Source organism: Lepidochelys kempii, chromosome 16 (genome assembly GCF_965140285.1).
Source record: "Lepidochelys kempii isolate rLepKem1 chromosome 16, rLepKem1.hap1, whole genome shotgun sequence".
NCBI classification, from domain to species: Eukaryota; Metazoa; Chordata; order Testudines; family Cheloniidae; genus Lepidochelys; species Lepidochelys kempii.
Genome location: NC_136395.1, coordinates 28,729,172 through 28,751,120, shown reverse-complemented (window position 1 = coordinate 28,751,120; position 21,949 = coordinate 28,729,172). Strand labels below are relative to the sequence as shown.

The 21,949-nt window shown below is 41.1% G+C and overlaps 1 protein-coding gene across 12 annotated transcripts in view; it reads right to left on the bottom strand.

Annotated features, from left to right (window-relative positions):
- The window catches only part of RALGPS1 (Ral GEF with PH domain and SH3 binding motif 1), a 400,445-nt gene that overhangs the window by 323,074 nt on the left and 55,422 nt on the right, over window positions 1–21,949 (bottom strand). For all 12 annotated transcript variants that reach the window (XR_012155323.2, XM_073315016.2, XM_073315015.2 and 9 more), the window contains 2 exons: window positions 17,671–17,778; window positions 13,920–13,970 (listed from right to left, as the gene is read on the bottom strand). Coding sequence is in view for 11 of the 12 variants with exons in the window: in XM_073315016.2 (XP_073171117.2) it covers window positions 13,920–13,970; window positions 17,671–17,778 (159 nt within the window). In the remaining variant the exon portion in view is untranslated. The remainder of the gene's footprint in view (window positions 1–13,919; window positions 13,971–17,670; window positions 17,779–21,949) is intronic.

The window sequence follows — 21,949 nt, the reverse complement described above, 5'->3', positions numbered from 1 at the left end:
TATACTGCTTTCTGTATTTTTCACTTCATGCATCTGATGAAGTGGGTTTTAGCCCACGAAAGCGTATGCCCAAACAAATTTGTTAGTCTCTAAAGTGCCACAAGGACTCCTCGTTGTTTTTGCTGATACAGACTAACACGGCTACCACTCTGACACTCAAAAAAATCTGTTTGACCAGCTCTATTTACAACAGGGGTTCTCAAAGTGGGGGTCGGGACCCTTCAGGGGTCGCGAGCTGTCAGCCTCCACCCCAAACCTCGCTTTTATAATAGTGTTAAATATATAAAAAAGTGCTTTTAATTTATAAAGGGGAAGGGGGTCGCACTCAGAGGCTTGCTATGTGAAAGGGGTCACCAGTAAAAAGTTTGAGAACCACTGATTTACAATATATGTTTGAATAATTACGTCTATTCTGTCCTGCTATATCTCTGTCTGAAAGACTATATACTGGGGTATGTAAGTAGAGAGATTATGGAGAGGAAGAAGAGAGTCAAAGATGTTACCAAGGTATCACAGTATGAGAGGAAAGACAGTATTAAAGGAACTGAAGCGCTTTGCACACATTCCATCCCTGGATTAGCAAAATGAAAACATGAACCATTTTAGTTGTGTGTTAATTTTATGTACAGGTCTTCAGAATATTTTGCTCCTTTGTAACACTCACTAATTTCAGTTGCATTACAGCAGAGTGTAGGAGAGAGAGAGAGAGCCTGGAACACTGGGCCTGGAGGAAGACCTAAGGCCTAAACCATAGTCAGCAAAGTCAGGCCATGCCAATAACCAACATCAGGCCATCTATTAAAGCAGATGCTTACAAGTTCACTGTCTGACACATGAACTTCGCAAGGGCACTGCTAGCATGGCTAAAACAGAGACACTGCTAAGAAACAACAGATACACAGTATGTGTGTGAACATATTCCAGAAGATTAGCCCAGATTCATCCTGACCTAACACCAGATAAGAGGGTATGTCAGAAGTGATGCATAGGGATGTTTTGCCTGAGACATCTGGAGCAAGGTAGAAGGGGAGGTAACAAGTAGATGTCATGAAAAACATAACGTGTTAATTTTTTGTTTCAGTCTATAGATGTTGGGGTACCTCACCTTAACCCTTTGTGTGGCCTAGGAGAAAGCAGAAAGTCTGCTGCTGACTGAGTCACTCCTTGCCACGGGGCACTCATGTGTTAGCATACCTGTAATCACGGAGCCAGGGTGCTAGTACTGTGCCTTGAGGGCAATAAACCTGGCTGAGTGCCTTGAACTGAACTGTGCCTGTGGTCTTTTTTTATGAGTAACATCAAGGTCTGCTGAATTAGTGGGCTGCATTCTCTGCTAGTGCTAATAACACAGGAGCTCCAAGAATAGAAGCACTGAGCAGTTGTAACAGCTTAGCAGCCTGGATAATATTCTTCAGCAACATTCCTAACAACACAGGGCTTCACTTGGCTCATTTAATATTTTCTCACATCTCTAATAAATCACAACAAATTTAACTTACTGGGAAAATCCTACAGTATTTAATAAAAACTGGCAACTTTTCTGTAAGTTTTAAGCATCCTAAAGAACATAATATAGAATTCTGTAGCATAGATATAATTTTATAGGCAAATGATCTATTTGCGGTAGCACTATTATGTGTTAGGCATTTTAGCAAATACTTAAGGACAGTCCCCAATCTGAGGTAGTCAGGGCAAAAGGAACAAAAACAGTCAGCTTATATACAAGTAATACCATAATCAATATAATTCACTATAGGCAGCAGGTTAGAAATGGGTCTTTAAAACAGACTAACAAGTAGGGGCCTGGTGGATGAGATCAGGGAAGTCACACCATACATAGGGGACTGCATGCAAGAAGCCATGGAGGAGACTGTGCAAAAATATGACAAATGGGCACACTAGGCTGGGAACGTCGGAAGAGCAGAGAGGACAAGGTGACAACACACAGCTTGACAAAGAGAGTAAATCAGGAATGGACAGTTATGTAGAGCTTTGGCAATAGTAACAAGAAGTTTACCTTGATATCAGATGGGAAGCAAATGGAGAGATTAAAAAAAGGGACTTACATGATCAAAACAGCACCCAAGGAAGTGGCAGCAATAGTATGGACTGACAGGGAACGATGTATTATTTGGGAATGCAGAGAGGAGAATGTTGCAGTAATCAAGGTGGAACAATGCTGAAGTTCTGAACAAGAGTTAAGGCTGTGGTGGTGGAGAGAAGATCTTGGATGTGTTGAGGAAGAAGCAGATGGACTGGAATGAGTTAGATGTATAGGGCAGGGGAGGAGGTTTGGGAAGAGGAAGAGTTCAGTTTCGGCCATGTTCAATTTAAGATGACAAGATATTCAAGAGGAGATATCAGAGAGACAGAAAGGGAGGTGGGACAGGATGGAAGAAAACTACCTGGTGGCGGAGAGATAGCTTTGTGAGTCATCAGCACGGAAATCACAGCTGAAGCCATTTGAGCTGATGAGATCACCAAGAGATGAAGTGTAAAGTGAAAACAGTAAAAGGCCAAGGACACAGCCCTAGGAAATCTCAACAAGAGGGGGAGTGGGGAGGAAGTGGCTCCACGGAAGGAGATACTGAAGAAGTCCAGAGGTAGGAAGAAATCCAGCAGAGGACAGTATCCGGAAAGCCCAGAAAGGATAAGATTTCAAGAAGGATCAAAAGCAGCAGAGAGGTGAAGGAAGAAACTATAGATAGGTTTGGAAAGATTAGATTTTTACTGGTAAACGTCAGTAAACACTGATTTCATCGTATACACACACACACACACACAAATATATTTCCATCAATAATATTTTAAATTTACAGATAGGCAAAGTAAGAAAAACAATGCTTGAGAGCTTATCAGAGTGTCATTAAATAATTGATCCCCCCCCCAAGATTTCCTTCAGTTGTGAATTTAAATAAAAATGCTTAAAATAAACTGATATTATCCATCCAAATTATAAAAAATAAAAATGGAATTCTGCCAAGCCTACGTATAGAGTAGAGGCCCTGAAATTTGGCCAGGAGGGGGTCATTAGAAACCAAAAAGAGCAATTTCAATAGAGTAAAAATTCCAGATCCCAGACTGGAAGGGATCCAAAACAGAGTTGCAGGAGAGGAAATCAATGCATTGATTACAGAATGCACATTCAACTATTTTGTAGATGAGGGGAAGTATAGAAATATAATAGTAGATAGAAAGGCATCGGGAGTCAAGGGATGGTTTGTTAAGAATAGGGGAGACCAGAGGTCAATGACAGCTGGATAAGAAAGGTGAGGGAGAGTGTGAGTGCTATAAACTGCCTGATCAGACACTATGAATATCTTTCATCATCAACTAATGACATAGGCCAGGAGTGCTCCTGGATCCTCAGCTGCTTCCGAATATTCCATCAGCAGCAGTGGCAGAGAGTGATTCTCTCCTACACCCTGCAATCGATGCAGGGGCAGGTGGTTGTAACCTTTCCTTTCAGTTGCAAACTTCCTCAGTCACCCATACCTTTGCTATCTCCAGAACAGATTACTACGTGGAATATACCAGAAAAACATTGGGAAAGCCCAGATATCTGACTGTTTGGCTACTTTGAATTTTGCATGCAAAAGCACATTATATCTATGCTCGCTCCAGAGATTGTGTTTGTTCCAATTCATCTCTGCAAACAATTAATTGTGCTACCTTTGCTATAGAAAGACCTCGATGATGTGTCCTGCTTACTTAAGAGATCATTTCTCTTCACACGCTGAATCCTAGCAGTTGAGATCAGGCATCACTTGAAGCAGGGTCTTCTCAAGGGAAGGCTCATGACTTTGCAATATGTTTCCTCTCTTGATCTGACAGAGATCAAGTTTGTTGATCTTCAGGGCATAATGTGAGGCTCTAAGAAGGCTAATTGTACAGGGAGACTTTACAATTTTGGTTGGTAGGGGTCATTTGGAGAGGGTTGTTTTTTTTTCAATATTGTATTCATAAACATGCTTAGAGAGACTGATCATTGTATTACATAAACTGTTAAAATAGAGGGTAGATTCTCAATGAGAATTTTATTTTGGTTCTACACAGCTCATCCCATACACTTTAAATCATGACCTGCAGACCTCCAGCTATTCTAGTTCTCTTCTCTCTAGTGCAACTCTGCAATATCTGAAGAACTTCTGCTGTTGCACATTAATACTGACACACAGCAGTTTGTTTTTCCAACTGTGAGTGTCTTAAGCAGATACTGCAAATTATATCAAAACTGTGGTATGGTTTGGTGATATGCATGAAAGTAGACTGTGCTAAGACTACTCATCTGGTTCACCAATACAGAATTTGTATCAAAGACTTCAGAGCTGGAATACTAGCTCTGAAATAGCATAAAAAAATAGCATGGTCTACCACTAGTAAACAAAATGGACAATCACATCTGTTATTGAAACTTTATTATGTAAGTGGCTGAATTAACATTTGAAAAATGAGCTATTGCACATACACAATAATGTGGCCCACTCCTCCTCAGGAACATAAACTGAAGAGGCAAACACACAATGATCCTATTTCCCACAACAAAAACTAAACTAACCTAAAGTCTGATATCTTTTTTTTTCCCCAAGATTAAGAAGTTTAAATTTACTGTGAAGGGAACCAGAAGGGAACACTTTTTGGTTCAATCCTCAAGTAAAATAAAACTAGATGACTGGTTTTATATCTGCTTGATTAATTATGTAGTGACTTGAATTGGAGCCACTGTAACAGTGAGCTTCATTTTTGGTTTTTAAATCATTTTCAGGACAGAAATACATGGAAAAGTTGTACAATATTACACCTCCTAGCACAATAAATTTTAATTCTGATAAGAAACCAGCCTTGAAAATTCACAATTGATCACTACTGGCCTCAGGCAACTCATGTTGGATATTAGGAAAAACTTTTTCACTAAGAGGGTGGTGAAACACTGGAATGCGTTACCTAGGGAGGTGGTAGAATCTCCTTCCTTAGAGGTTTTTAAGGTCAGGCTTGACAAAGCCCTGGCTGGGATGATTTAACTGGGAATTGGTCCTGCTTTGAGCAGGGGGTTGGACTAGATGACCTTCTGGGGTCCCTTCCAACCCTGATATTCTATGATTCTATGATTCTATGTGTGTAGTACTGTTAGTGACAGCAGTAAGTTATATTTTCATGTAAGATATCAAACTTCCTTAGCTAGTGGAGGCTGCAAATAGAAGTAACAATATCCTTTCCTAGGGTCAAAAATGCCATCACATTATTAGTTTAATTTCAGTGGTCAACCATCCAACAGAACAGCAATGGTTAAAGGAGACATTCACCCTTCAGGCAAAAGGCAAAGCACATAGTGGCAAGAAGAAGGGAAAACAACAAGGAATAAGACACAAGGATGATTAAAAATGTTGTATAATTAAAAAGCACCTAAAATGGTTACTTTGCAGATCAATAAGTGGAAAACTTGCTTTTTAAAATAATGTTATACTCTATTTTAAAAGAAAGTCCTCTGATTTCTGGAACCAAAGGCATACAGCAATTTTTTATAGCACACTTATCTCTGCCCTCTGGAATGCTTGTAATAGAGCTGGTTGGAAATGTTTCCATCAAAAAATGCTGATTCTGCAAAATCAAATTGTCCCACAGGAACCTGTCTGGTTTCCTGTCATCTTGCCAGCTCTGCCTCAGCAGTTCACCTGGCAGGTTGCCACACAGACAGGACTCCTGGGGGTTGCTCAGCAAACTGTCTGGTAGGCTGGAGTGTAGCTGGACTCCCAGGCTCCCGGCTGCTCAGCAGCCTGATGGGCTCAGAGCCAGGGCTCTGAGGGCTTCCAGGCTCTTGGGGAATCTGGGAGCCCAGGGAGCATATTTCATTTCAGAAACACCAAAATGTTCCTACTACAGTATTTCTAAAAAGAAACAGTGTAATTTCCTTCTGCAAAAATAATTAAGGTTTGGGGTTTTATTCCAATTCAGGATGAAAAATATTTCCAACTATTAAATGATAAAATTAGTTGCTTGTTATAAACATCAGGCAACAGGGCAGCCATAGTGTGATGTTTGCAAATTTCCATTTTCCTTGCACCCTGCCAAACCATATACTAAATCACCTACATGGCTTTCTAGAAGTTCTGTGTTTTCACTATTTTGCTTTCTAAAATAGGACAGAATCTAACAATTTTTTAAAAAGTAATGTTAAATGAATTTTCATTTTCTACTGTCTGTCACAGTCACATACTCAAAAAACTCGGTCCGTGTTTGTGAATTAGGCCCAGCTGAGACATAAGCAACAAAACAGAACATTTCAATAATTCTCACTCAATTAAGGAAATATCCAAATAATACTACTTAAATACAATGTATTAGCCACTTTTAACAGGCTAAGCAAATACTCCATAATGTGCTACAGAATAACCACTATGAAATGGGAAAGAAATTTGTCAGTTAGAGACTTAAAGGTGTGTATGTGTAGGATGAAGGAGTGAGTATAATCTTCTTGAATTCAGATAAATTCAAACAGCTTAAAAAGCTTAGGTGGATCAATTCATTAGGAACACTAAAAAAAAAAAAAAAAAGAACCAGGCCCAATAGTTTACAGATACTACATCACTGTATAAGCAGCAGCAGTTTGCAAGCTCTGCAATGCAAAACAAAGCCCAGTACTCTTTCCCTATACTGTACCCAAGAACACTTTACATGAAAGTAATTGATCTAAAAAGATTTACCGACTCATCAGCAAAAAATATCTCTTAAAATTTTATTTCCTTTACTTTCCTGCAATTCTCCCATAAAAAATGGTTATCTATTTTACAGGAAGTGTGGTTCTTTGAGATGATGTCATCATTGTGGAGCCACTAAACATGTGCTTGCAGCTCATGGTGATAACAGACTTTACTGAATAGCAGTGTCTTTTGGGACCACACACACCCCATGTCCCTGTATGAGCACATAAATGGTGGAGCATCCACAGTCCTTCCTCAGTTCCCTCACAATTCAAAACCTGCAAGGTCCTGAGCACTCAAAGCAGGGGCAGATTGTGGGATTCACACTAACTACAATATCTCAAAGAACTAGTTACTGTAGACAGGAATCCCACTCCCACCCCCAGCCCTCCCGTCCCTGGAACAGGAGTTGTAATTTAGGCCAGTAATAGGGCTTTCACCATCTTATCCTTCAACTGGCCCCTTTTCCACAATTAGTCCTCCATCTTGGAAGAATCAGCAAGCTGGCCTTTGCTTGATGGTGTCTCCATGCTGTGAAGAAGGAAGCAGGATAGATGTTGGTTCCCTTCCCAAAGCTCATCCCATTCACCTGGGAGAGAGAGGAGAGTTGCCCTGCCCACCCTGCAAGGTTCCTGATCCCAGGTTGTCTTCACAAACACTACAGTACTTATTCCCAGGACTGCTTCCTTTCTTGCAATATCTCTTATTTCCTAGGTCCTTTGGACATCTCAGAATCCCAAAATCTTAAAGGACTATGGCCGCATTGCATGGGTGGCCTGACCCTAGACTCCAGTAGCCTTAAAGGCACAGACTACCTTGTCACAGAGAGGTAGAGAGAGATTGTTTTCCCCTTTCTGAAAAAAACTATGGTTCTGTTAACAGGACTGGCCCCAACTCCACTTAAAATGGATATCTACTGGAAATGGCTCCTAGACTCCTATGAACTCATAGCTGAGTAACTAGGTGAGGGCTTTTGGGAAGGGTTCTGGATACCTTATGTCAGATCCAGGGTTCCATAACCTGAAGTCAGCAGTTGCCACGCGACGTGTGTTAAGGGCGAAGAGCCAACATAATCCAGATGCTGATCATATCACTGGCTCTTTCTTTCCCTTCTTTTTCCCAATTTTAGGTTTTCCCAACTGGGGATTATGGCCAAGAAGTCCCTAGGTGAGTATCAGCTGACACATCATGTGTCATATCCTCAGCGCTCATCAGTCAGTGATGCTATTGATGCAAACATTTGTGCTGTGGAGCTGGTGAAGGGCCACTGTGGAGTGAAGAGTGACAACAAATCAGCATTTTGTCTCTTGCCAGTGTATCCAAAAGGTTTTGAATTGTGAGGGTTCACCTTTGAAGGGGATTATTATGGGATGGCCATGCCCAAGGGGTTTACTTTTCTGTGTTGTCTTGGAGAAATTTAAAATAATTCCTGGGTCAGGTAATGAAAAGGGAAACGAGACTGGCTGCAGTGGCTCACAATTTGGATGATTTCTTGTACACAGTAGTGTAGGGATTTGGGCACTACTACTGACTTCTCAATTTCTTTCAGGCTGTGACACAGACTGAGTATTTTGCTCGACCCTGAAAAAGCAGAGGCACCAGACACGACTCTGACCTATCTGGGCACTGAATTTGACACTGTGGTGGGTGAGTTGTGCTTACCAATGGATAAAGTAATGTGCCTGAAGGAAGGAGTTACTGATGGGGGTAATAGCTACAGAGAAGGTGACCTTGTGGCAACTTCAGAAACTTTTAGGCCTTTGGGCATTGTGTGCAGGGTTATGGCACTCAGATGAGCGTTCTGTTGATGGCTCTATAATGCTTTAGCTGGAATCATGCTCTCACACTGTGTCTGCATTACAGAAGAAATTAGGAAGGAACAAGACTTGAGTACCTTTTTGGAAAAATTTAATGGCATTTCACTATGGGGCTCAGATTGGCTCCTTTGCACTGAGATCCTTTTGCATTCAGATGCATCTTATTACCTATTTATTCTGTAACTACATTACTGCCTCAGGACTAAACAAAATGCAGCTCCATTGTGCGAGGCACTGTACAAATACAATAATAAACGTGTATTTAGCCCAGGGGTGGGCAAACTACGGCCCGCAAGCCAGATTCGGCCTGTCAGGGCTTTCGATCCAACCCGCAGGATTGCCAGCCCTGTGGTGCAGGGGGCCTAAGGCAGGCTCCATGCCTGCCCTGGCCCCGCACTGCTCCCGGAAGTGGCTGGCACCACATCTCTGCAGCCCCTGGGGGAGGGAGGGGCAGAGGGCGCCATGCGCTGCCCTTACCTGCCGGCACCGCCCCCCGCAGCTCCCATTGGCCAGGAACAGGGAACCACGGCCAATGGGAGCTTCGGGGGTGGTACCTCCAGGCGAGGGCAGCGCGCAGCAGAGCCACCTGCCCCATCCCACCGCACCCCTGGAGCCACTGCCGGACATGCTGGCCACTTCTGGGACCCTGCCTTAGCCCAGCTACACACCGCTACCACCCCAGAGCCACTTGAGGTAAGCGGTGCTGGGCCAGAGCCCGCACCCCATGTGCACCCCAACTACCTGCCCAGAGCCCCCTCCTGCACCCTGCACCCCTCCTGTACCCCAAACCCCCACCCTAATCCCCCTCCTGAACCCTAACTCCTCACCCTGAGCCCCTTCCTGCACATCACCCCCCCCACACACACACACTCCAACCTCCTGCCCCAGCCATACATTCATGGCCCTGCATACAATTTCCCCACCCAGATGTATCCCTCGGATCAAAAATTTTGCCCACCCCAATTTAGCCCTAAAGATCTTACAATCTAAATACAAAAAAATAAAAAGAATAGGAAAATGTGGTATAATGCATAAGCACACTAATCAGTATAATGGCCTGCAAATATCATGTTGGTGCCATGAGTTAGTTTGTTTAAATACCTTGGATGGAGTTTTATTAGGAGGTGATAAATTAAACAGAAGGACAAAGGAATAGGGGGAAGAGAACAAGGAGGAAGAGGAAGGAGGCAGGTAAGAGAGACAGAGGGGAAATGAAGTGACAAGATTGAGTGTATATCTACACTGCAATTAAAGACCAATGGCTGACCCATGTCAGCTGACTCGGGCTCATGGGGCTCAGGCTGTGAGGCTGTAAAATTGCAGTATAGACATTCAGGCTTGGGCTGGAGCATGGGACCCTCCCCCCCTTGCAGGTTGTACTCTGCCTGTTGTAGGACATATGTCTGAACAGATTTGGCTTCCTCATCACCAGCTAGCTTGTCTGGCAGAACAGACTGCAATAATAGACGAGGACTTTACACTCCTGTTCATGTCCCTTTTCTTTGTTTTTCAGTGTCTATTCTCATTGTGTAGCTTTTCTTCTAGCTTCAGGTGCTAGACTTAATCCATGTAAACAGTAGGATCACAGACCACAGCACTGTCCACTGAGCAGCAACACATGTCCATGGAGAACTGATGGGCTTATCTCAGGCTAAAGTGCTACTTTGATGGTTCAGTCAGCAGGGCATTTTGTGGGGCTTCCCAACACCTGGACTAATGAGCTGTTGACACAGAATTCTATCTGAAATGCCCTCCTCATATATCTTGGAGACCATTATTTCCTTTGCATCCATCTTATCCTCCAAATGAAGTGAGACTGAGCAGCCCTGATGCACCTGTTTCCCTCTACTTTGCTGGTGTGATCACTTACTGCCCGCCCCATAGTATTTGAAGTGGTTCTTATGCACTGGTTGTGGTTGACAGGGCCAGGAAGCATGTCAACAACTTTGCTGGTGTGTCTGAAGACTAAACACTGAGGCAGAGGTCATACAACTCTCCTGAATTATTTTACCCAGGAGGTATGCACCTATGGAATGTTGTAACAAGGGTATTGTGAACAGGAGCAAGAAATGTTTGAGAGACATGCATGTTGGATATATCAATTAAGCAGCATCTCCAGGGATAGGTCCTGACAGCAAATGCGTCAAAATCTTTTTTCAGCGTCATAATTATTTGGGATTACGGTCTCAAACCTCCAAGGGAGAAGGTTTGGTGTGAAGCCCTTTTCCTTGTGAATCAAGCAGCAAACACAGCTTTCTTAGGAAAAGGGGCTGGATTTACAGGGAAGTCTGAGCCATCTTAAGAGGCCTGGCAGTTTTTCAAGCAGTAAGCTGTTCTATTTGCAGGCCAGGATAGGTCTTGAATATAACAAGCTGTAAAAAGAGAATTCACCACTGAACTTCAGTGTGACACTTGTGCTGGTCTCAAATCTCCCTGTTGAGATAATCTGCCTGCACAGTTTTATCTTTAGCTAGATACAGAGCCACCCGGTATATATGAGAGCACATATCACAAAGTGTTCAGGAAAGAAATCTGCCATGTTTTTTGGTTAATACTTTGCTGAGGTATTATCTGTCAACCTGGTCCTAGTCATTTCCTGGTCATTCCAGAGACCATGAACTTCTAGTTCTTAGAAGTGTATGCCCTTGCCCACACTGGAAGCATCTGTGATGCCAGCCAAAGGAGCTTTTGGACTTGAGGACTCCATACATGAGACTCCAGGGATAATCAGCTGAGCTGTTTTAAGGTCTTTGTGGGGCAGGTAACATGTCCAAGCTGTCCATGTTTGGAATGTGACTTTTGTATGAGTCCTCGTATAGACAAGTATGGGGATCTCATCCATGGAGAAGCCCATCATTCTGAGACAGATGTGTTGTCGGATATGGAAGGTACACAAGGATTGTAGTAGGCTCAGGTATACTGTCTTGGCACCAGAAGAAGTCTGAGGCTAAGAAGACAGAAGCATTCAATCCTCTCTTCAAGGGCTATGCAGAGCAAAGCATGGTGCTAAAAGCTTGATCCACAGAGAAGTAGCGGGTCTGGGAAGGCTGTTCAGTACTCTTCATAGAAAACCCAAAGAGTGAAAGCTCAGGACACAGTGCACTGTTGTAGTGAATGTGGCTCCACAATGAGGCATCTGACATGGTATGCCTCCCCCAAGAGGCAGGTTGAGTTGGGGAAAATAGATTTGCATAAGAGCTTTTATTACACTGCAGACTGATCCACGTCCAACTGGATAGTCCAACTTCAGTTTGCAAAGCCACAATACTCACACACGGAGCTAAGAACAGACTTGATGTATTCCATTCCTGTAGCTTTGGTAGAGGTATCTTTGTTTACTGTAAGAAGCATGTAAGAGTCAGCTCAGACCCAGGGTGTCAGATGGGCTGAGACTCAGGCAGCTAGCCCGGGCCATGCTAGTGCCACAACATCCACATTGCTATTTTTAGCATGCTAGTCTGAGCTGAGCTCTGATTACCCACGCTGTGATCACGCCTCCCAGCTGTAGCGTAGACATACCCCCAGGGACTCTGCCTTCGTATGCTAGCCCATCAATAAGGAGCTACTGAGGTCATGCAATGCAGTCCTTCATTATGATCCTATCATTAAAATGATCTAATACACCAGATAAACTTCTCAGCAACCATCTGAAATGTTAGCTCTCTGGCAGTGTTCAGAAAATGAAGAACAGCTGCTGAAAAAAAAAAAAAGGTCTTTCAGAAGAACTGCTAGTATCAGTGCCTGCACAGAGCTCTTCACATATCAGTGCCTGCACAGAGCTCTTCACAATGTATGTTCTCCAAAACTTCATGTAGAAGCTATATTTAACTTTGCCTTAGCAGCTCAAGCTACATTTGGTAGAACCCTGTTACAGGAGATCTTGGGCTGTTGAAAAGTTATTTTATTAGAGACTGATAATATGCAAATATTTCAAAATCACTATCCAACACACCTAATTATCAGGTTACAGAACTGAAGTCTCCCATTCTTATGTATACCTTACCAGTAGCCTCAACAAATCATTAATAAAAATGCATAGGAAAGATTGCAGCATGCAATACAAACAAGTCTGCTAAAGAAATTAAATCAAATTATACTTCGCTGTTTACAGTAACTTTTGTTTTGTTAGTTCTCTCGTATGGGCAGGAAAAAAAAGGAATCTCTTATATACCCATTTTTTTCGGTGTGATGTCACCAGGACAGATTAATGAGATCTGAGTATCAACTTCCTGCATAGTCAGAACGGTGGAAAAAGAGCAGTTCTCTCAAACTGAGGTTGACTCTGTATTACCAAAAAAGCATATGGAACCTCTCTTTTCCCCAGCAAGGGAGACTGGGCTGAGAATGAATTTCAAAAGACCCAGTTAGAGAAACAGTGGCTTCTGCTTCAATGAGGACTTATAAAGAAAAAGCTGGGCCCAACACTGGGCTTGTATACCTCAGAGAAGTTAGACCCTAATCTGTTTGGACAAGAGCTCTGGAGTAACACCTTGTTGATTGAGAAGTCCTTGAAGGCAGAGTCCAATGTGTCTCCAAACTCCCTGTAGCATTTAAATGGAAAAGCTATCAGCTTTACAGGAAAATTCACACACCACACTATCCCTAGAGAATGAAACTCAGAGCATATTATATAAAGCATCTAAGCACTAAATTTATAATATTCTGAGATTGCTCATGTTGGCAGTTGGGACTAATGCTGTACAGCTTCTCAAAACCAACAAAAGAAAGAATTTAGTACTAGATTTTCATATTCTCAATAAAAGCTGATGGGTGCTGAGCACTTCTGAAAATCTGGCTCTTAGTATAATTTTTGTAACTCGCAAAACTTTAAGTATCTCAAACACACAATATACTTCAGAGACACAACATGATTTTTAAAACATACAGAATATAGGTAAAACACTGACTTAATGATTGCTTAAACAGAATAATTTTCACTTTGTTAATTTTCCATACAAATGGTCTTCCTTCATTTTCTAGAAGGAAAGTTTAAAAGAAAAAGAAAGTATATACTTAGGGGAGATAAGCAAGCACTATTTTTATAACTCAGCACATTTCCTGTGGTAGTTTTACAACAGCCTAATGTTCCATATCTAGCCCAAGATGTCTCCAAGAAAAAGGTGCTAGCTGGACCACTCACATGGTTACTTTGCATATCAGCATGAGGATCTTCATGTGTCAGCTTTAACAAAATTGAAGTGTACAGATATAAATGCCTTCTAGTCTCTCTAGTCCACTTTGCTTGTATGTTTATAGTTGAAGAGTCCATTTGTCGTGCAGTGTTTATATATATTTATGGTACCACATTAATCATTTATACCTATAAGAAAGTGTTTTATCCAACTGGTCACTTTTTCCCCAAATACCCCAAACAAATATTAACAGTGAATTTAAGAAAACATACCTCTGGCTGTATAGCTTTAAATACTGGCATGTCCATTAAAGTAATCTGGCTCTGTAACAAAACAGTGTTAAAAATAATTTAGTATGAAAATAAAACAAGTACATATTTACAGCTGCTTTTACTGGGTATGGCTTTTCAGGAGTCCTGGCTTGTGTGCCAACATTTTCTCAATGAGGAGATTCACCTCTTAATTAGGATCTTTTTCAGTTATCTGCTTGTGCTGGGCCAGCAGCAGCAGGGGCAGCCCTCTGAGTATCAGCATGTTACTGCACTGTCATACTTTATCATAGAAAGTTTTGCCTGGAAATGGTTCATTTGCATACTTTAACGATCTTTATCCAAGTCTAATGTAACTGTAAGTGGTTTGTCCATGCAGCCCTGGACTACCAATCTTGTTAGTACTTAAACTTTAGGGTGCCAGTTCTGGCATGTGCATACCTGAGTGACATGACAGCATTACTCAGCTACAGTGTGGTGAAGAAGCCTGTGGACAAACATGGGACTGGCTGCCAATAAACTGAACTACAGGGGCTTCAAAAATCTGGTTTGTGTAGGTGTGTGTGACGTTGCACTCCATAGGTCTTATGGAAATATGCTAATGAATGTGAATATAATATAACTGGAATATTCATGCAAAAGGTCTCCAGTAAAGTATCATTACAAAGCTTATAATCTACTAAGTGTATTCATCCTGTTTGTACATATGTATCATTCTTGTATCTAAAACTAGACATATGAAGTATAACTCTGAAATCCTATTGTAATTATGCAAAGTGTGGGCCATTAATGGTGGTTTAGAATCTTGATGGCTCTCACTGACTAGAACAATAGGTTGTAAATGGCTCTGTTTACTTGCTAGCCTTCCTATGAGTCAGGCCGGAAGAATGGAGGCTTGGGATCTCACAGGACATGTGACCAGGTCACCTGGTACTGGAATCCACATTAAACCTGGTGCTTTTCCATTTGGAAGGAGGGGTGGGGACCCAGAGAGAAAAGATTCCTGCCTTGTGCCAACGCTATAAAAGGGGGTGGAACAGAACAAAGGAGGCTGCCAATCATGAGAAATCCGAGTTACCACCTGAGCTGGAACTAACAGGACTGTACCGGGGAAAGGATTGAGCCCAGACTAGGAAGGAGCCTAGTCTGTGAAAGAAGCTTACTGGAACATCTCCAAGGGTGAGATTTTATCTGTAATCAGTTTCTTAATGTATTAGGCTTAGACTTGCGTGTTTTGTTGTATTTTGCTTGGTAACTTACTTTGTTTTGTCTGTTATTACTTGGAACCACTTAAATCCTACTTTTTATACTTAATAAAATCACTTATTAATTAACCCAAAGTGATTAATAACTGGGGGAGCAAACAGCTGTGCATATCTCTATCAGTGTTATAGAGGGTGGACAATTTATAAGTTTACCCTGTATAAGCTTTATACAGAGTAAAACGGATTTATTTGGGGTTTGGATCCCATTGGAAGCTGGGTGTCTGGGTGCTGAAGACAGGAGTACTTGCTGAGCTGTTTTCAGTTAAGTCTGCAGCTTTGGGGGCGTGGTTCAGACCCTGGGTCTGTGTTGCAGCAAGCTATCATGTCTGGCTCAACAAGACATGGTTCCAGAGTCCCAAGCTGGCAGGGAAAATGGGCTCAGAGATAGTTTCAGCACATCAGGGGCTCAGTCCCAGAGATCCCCTTGGGACTGTCACATCACAGAGCACAACCATATGTTTTACAAGTAAAGTACCATATCTAGTGTAAATCACTGTCTCTTTCCTGCCATGTTTCGCATAATCCCTTGTTCAAGAAAAAATGTAAAGATATGACAGTAAAATTCAACAAGAGTTGGGCAAAACTGCCAGTTTTTTCTTTATGGGATTTCAGTACCCAAGCTAGATAATGTTGGCAAGAATATACCAGTGTGACATTTCCTCCCAAACTTTTTATTTTTACATTATTAAAAAAAAACCACAACACTCAACTTTAGGGAGTGACCTTGGACTGGTTATCCCCAATTTCCCTGGGAATCTAGTTGTAACATACCAATTCCAGTCTCCACTGACTACTTATTGTGCCATGGACCTATTCCCTTCAGTACTGCCAATAATTAGACGAAGCCCATTAGGGGGTATAAATTTAGCTTTACAAGACTTCCTGTGAAAAGTTCCTCAGTTGAATTAATATTCACTCAATCTATTTGAGATTCTCAGTGAAGGGAATGTTACATGATTTAAGTCAATGTAGTGGGAAACATAAAATATAATTTGTTAGTAATTATCAATTAATTCCTAGTAAAATTAAATTAAACTAGGTCCCCCTAGGAACCGGAACCAGATGACATACCTAGCTGCCCCAAATATAGGAGATCAGTAATGAAATATCACTAGGGCATTAAAGAGAGCCTTTAATGTGCCTTGGCGAAGAGGGGTTTTTCTGTTGGATTTGTTTTTAAATACTGGGCATGAGAACTCTTATAACTGAAATAAATCAAAGCATTATATGATTTTCCTTAGGCTACACTACAAGTGCTACAAAGGCAAATATTACTTGAGCTGCTGAAATTTTTGTTCATGGCTACTGACCCCCCCCCCCCCCCCGCCATCTACTAATGGACCAATACCATTGTTAGATTCCTTTTGTTCCTAATATCTTAAATTCCATCTTCTTTTCCTTATTCTACTGGCCATTGATCTCTTTGTGTCCTTTCGTTTCCTTTACCAATTTTCTACAGTTCCATGATTCTAATCTGTATACATTATTTTCAACCTGTTTTGAACTTTTATTATATTAACTGTGGAGGCCAATCCTGTGGGCGGTGCTCAGTTAAATTTGGGAAAATGGAAGTTAAAGCATCAAGTGATTTTATAACTGAACTAATGTAGCTCTGTTAAGTGAGAGTTTTTAATTTTAATGTATTATCATAATGACCTGTAGTCCACATCCAAAGAACTGCAAGTTGGTGCAGGATGAGGCACTGTCAGTCAAGACTTGTTCCAAGATGACAGATCCACAAAAGTGATGACAACATTTGTTACAATGGTATGGAAGTCTTGTTTGTGGCCATCGTGTTTTGTAAGCATTGCGGGAGCTTAAACCTGACACCACATTTTATGTCCAACTATACTGTTCGAGTGCCTGGTTCATTTGTACACTCTTTCAGCCACCTTCAGTACCCCGTGATCACTTCTTCTTGCTCTGTAGCATGTTACACATGTAGTAGTTTAAAACAGAAACCAAATAATATGAGAGCAAAGAGCTATACCTGGCATGGAAGCTTTGCTTTGAATCTGGTACTGAAAATTGGTGATGGTGGTATGAAAACTGACTCCCTCAACTTTCAAGAACTAACTGTTTCTCTATAACCATGAAAAAAACAATGCTAGAGATTTAGGTTAAAAAATAAAACAGGGAGTAGGGCTGTGTCTGCATCAGCAAGCTTCCAAAGAGCTGTGGATATTTATCAGTAGTTTTAAAACCCACTTGAAAACATCTAATATTTTGGAAAAAATCCAAAACAGATTTGTAATTAGTTTCAACAGAAAACCAAAGATGTTGAATCAGTTCAATACTGAATGCTTCATGTTGAGGCATATATCTCAAAATTTATATGATCAGAAACTTATCTTTGAGATTGCTGAAAGACTTGTTTAAAGACTTGTCTAAAAGGTGTTATTTTGAAGGAAAAGAATAAAAAATGTGATGCTATTTTTATATTGTTAGCTCTGAATATTATAAGCATAATGCAAACATTTTTTACTTACTGCAAACTCCTCAGGAGTTACTTTCAATACGTCAAATACAACCGCATCATAGCTTTTATTGGCATAGTCTGAACTCCTTCCTTCCAGAGAGTCAGAGCTGCTACTATCCTACAGAAAGTGAAAAATTAAGTCTTATGTGCAAAGTGATGGATTTCATGTCAGACAAACAAAAAATAAAGTTTAAGTCTGATATCACATTCATGCATAAGAATAAAAGTTTCTACTAAAAACTGAACAACATATAAAGAAAGAACTTTCATGCAGTGCATTGCAAATCTTTTCTGAAAATAGATGTGGCTCATGAATGATAGTATTTACTATACCACAGACAAATTATATAGCTATCTAATCAGAACAGGCTTTTCATTCAAAATCTAAAAAATACCAGGATGTTTTTTCCAGTAAAATTTTAGTTGTATCAAGTCTTAGAAGTTTCCGTCTCTAACAAGGCTATTTTAAAAGTTTAGATTAGAAAGAAAACAGTCAGATAAAAGGAAACTGGCTGGTATTACCCAATCTCAAATGGAACAGTTTTGGCTCTTCTCTCCTGTTCTCTCCACACACCAGGTCATATCCAAATCTTGCTGCTTTCTTTCCACATAACTTACTGAAAATCTCAAACCCGTCCAGTTCTGAGACAGCTAAATGCAACTCTAATGCTTGCTCATGTTCTGATCATCTCCTGTCTTCATTACTGCAATCTCATTTCCTCAGTATTGTGCAATTCCTACTCTACCCCCATCCAGTCCATCCAAAAATGCGGTCACAAAAATCGTATTCCTTGCCCTGTTTGACCATAGTAGCCCCTCTCTGAATACCTACATTGGCTCTGTGTCAGGGATAAGGCCCTGCACCTGCTCAGTCTTCTGACAGCCTAGTGAGCATAGCTGGGCTGCATCAGCCAGACCAGTGACTCTCAACCTGTCCAGACTACAGTACCCCTTTCAGGAGTCTAATTTGTCTTGTGTACCCCCGAGTTTCACCTCACTTAAAAACTACTTGCTTACAAAAATCAGGCATAAAAATACCAAAAAAAGTGTCTCAGCACGCTATAAGAATGGCCATACTGGGTCAAACCAATGGTCGATCCAGCCCTGTATCCTGTCTTCCAACAGTGGCCAATGCCAGGTGCTTCAGAGAGAATGAACGGATCAAGCAATCCGTCTCCTGTCACCCATTCCCAGCTGCTGGCAAACAGAAGACACTTCAGAGCATGGTTTTGTATCCCTGCCCAGCCTGGCTAATAGCCATTGACAGATGTATCCTCCATGAACTTATCTAATTCTTTTTTGAACCCTGTTATAGTCTTTGCCTTCACAACATCCTCTGGCAAGGCGTTCGACAGGTTGACTGGGCACTGTGTGAAGAAATACTTTCTTTTGTTTGTTTTAAATCTGCTGCCTATTAATTTCATTTGGTGACCCCTAGTTCTTGTGTTATGAGGAGTAAATAACACTTCCTTATTTACTTTCTCCACACTAGTCATGATTTTATAGACCTCTATCATATACCCCACCACTTAGTCTCTTTTCCAAGCTGAAAAGTTAGTCTTATTAATCTCTCCTCATATGGAAGCTGTTCCATACCCCTAATCATTTTTTTTGCCCTCTTCTCTACCTTTTCCAATTCCAGTATATCTTTTTGGAGATGGAGTGTCATATCTGCATGCAGTATTCAAGATGTGAGCATGCCATGGATTTATATAGAGGCAATATGATATTTTCTATCTTATTATCTATCCCTTTCCTAATGATTCCCAACATTCTGTCGCTTTTCTGACTGCCGCTGCACATCGAGTGGATGTTTTCTGAGAACTATCCACTGAAAAATTGCTTACTTTCTTATTTTTATCATATAATTATAAATATTGTACTTACATTTCAATGTAGAGTATATAGAGCAGTATAAACAAGTCACTGTCAGTATTAAATTTTAGTTTGTACTGACTTCACTAGTGCTTTTTAGGTAGCTTGTTGTAAAACTAGTCAAATATCTAGGTGAGCTGATATACCCCAGGAAGACCTCTGCATACCCTCATGGGGTACACGCACCCCTGGTTGAGAACCACTGAACTAGACCACATGATAGAATGCCCCATTTGACTGGCTATGGAAGCTAGAGGGCTTGCCCTTAAGCCCAACAGCAGCTTGTTGCTGGCTGCTCAAAGCCTTCACCAACAGATGCAATTGCTCCTGTGATCACTTATTCCTAGTCTTACTTCTGCCTTGCTACAGTCCCGCTCCTGCTTTATTCCAGCTTTGGACCCAGCCTGCTCCTGCCTTGGACCCAGCATTGCCTGTGTCTTGCCTCACTCCAGGTAATCCAGCTCTGACGCTTGTCTCTGCCATCTGGTCTCTGACCCTGACCCTGCCATCTAACCTTTGACCACAGTTCCAACCACGAGGTCTGACTCCAGCTCCAACCACTTGGCATGACCATCCACATCCCAGTCTCAAACATTCCCATTCGCACACAAACTGCCAAACATTGTCCTCGACTTCCTGGCCTGCCCAATTCTGTCTTGCGGCCTACACCTTGGATCTTTTCTCTTCTTGCAATCCCCATCACTCCTCCCCTCCATAATGCTCATGAAAAAGGTTAATAATAGTAATAAACTACATTAAAAATAGTTATTTTCTTCTCTGGGTTTTCTAACATATCTAATAATCTCAGTTTGTCTTATATATAGTAAGCGTTTTCAAGTGTAAAATTCCACATTTCTGCTGAATTGGGCTCCCTGTTCTGTAGATATGAGAGAGACACACCCTCCCACACAGACTATTTTGTAGTCTAGGGAAGGTGCACTGGATTGGGAGCCAGGAGACCATGAGTTCTGCTCATCCTCAGAAATACTGTTTATATTTCTGTGAGCTTAATAGGCCTTAATATTGAGTAAGACCTCAGGCCCCCAACCCTACAAAGTAATCAAGTGTCATGCACTCCATTTTACAAATAAGATAACAGAAGTTGCATGTAGTCTTTAGGCAGAAATGGGAATACAATCACGGTTTCTAATATGGCAGACTCAAGCCTCATTTACCATACATTTCAGATTGAATGCGACAATTCTACAGTGCTTGGCTAGCCTGTCTTGAACCACTAGCCCATGTTCTCCTCTCAGAGTTTTGAAAAGAATCCAGGAATTTTGGTCTCCATCATTCTATGACTGTCGAGGAAATAGCCGTTTTGCCCATTGGCAAAGTGAGATTGCATCCTTATGCACAATAAATTACTCCTTTAGTTGAAGCAGTATGAGTCTGTGCTGTGAATATGAAGCTCAGGGTTCAAAGCTGCAGACCCATGTGGGGAGTTCCTTATGGTTGCACAGGAGGAAATTTGTTTTTTTTCAATTCTATTAATAAATTGGTTTAGTTTACAGAGACAGAAAATATTCTCAAAAATAGGTTTTATCATTAAAACATCATTTGCCAATTATAATTTGCCCAACCGGCAAGACAGAAGTGTTCCACATTTTGGTCACTTGTCATTGTATTTTGATTTCTTGTGCTGAACACTGCAATGTTTGAAGATTGAGAAGTATAGATAGTAAGCTCTTTGGGGCAGGAACTGTTTTATTATTTGTGCCCTGTACATTGCTAAATGCTCTGTCAATGCTTAAATTAATATTAACAAACAACAACAATCATCGATATACTGGCAGCTCAAGATCCACAAATCTAGCAATATTTACATATTAACACTATTTAGGGAATGGTGAGAGTTAAAGGCTCTTTGGGGGACTACACTGAAACAATATGAGAACAATTTGCATTAATGTGATTAAACACTACACTTTTATAGCACACTCCTATCTTTTTAACTCTTTCAGAGGAAATTGTAAACGCTGCCCAAATCTCAAGCACTGGAGATCTCGCAAGGGCTTAAAAACAAAAACAAAAAACAAAAAAACTTCTACTAATCTAATCTAGGTTTCAGAGTAACAGCCGTGTTAGTCTGTATTCGCAAAAAGAAAAGGAGTACTTGTGGCACCTTAGAGACTAACCAATTTATTAGAGCATAAGCTTTCGTGAGCTGAGCTGTAGCTCACGAAAGCTTATGCTCTAATAAATTGGTTAGTCTCTAAGGTGCCACAAGTACTCCTTTTCTTTTTAATCTAATCTAGTAACTCTTGTGTATGCCCTGTCTACCCCCAAAAGGATCACTTGGATTAATCAAATTCTTTTTTTTTCCTGCACCGTCTTGTGCAGTTTTAGTGGTTTCTCCCAAACTCAACAACTTGGAAATATTATCTGGTTATAAAATATATTTTGTATTGATT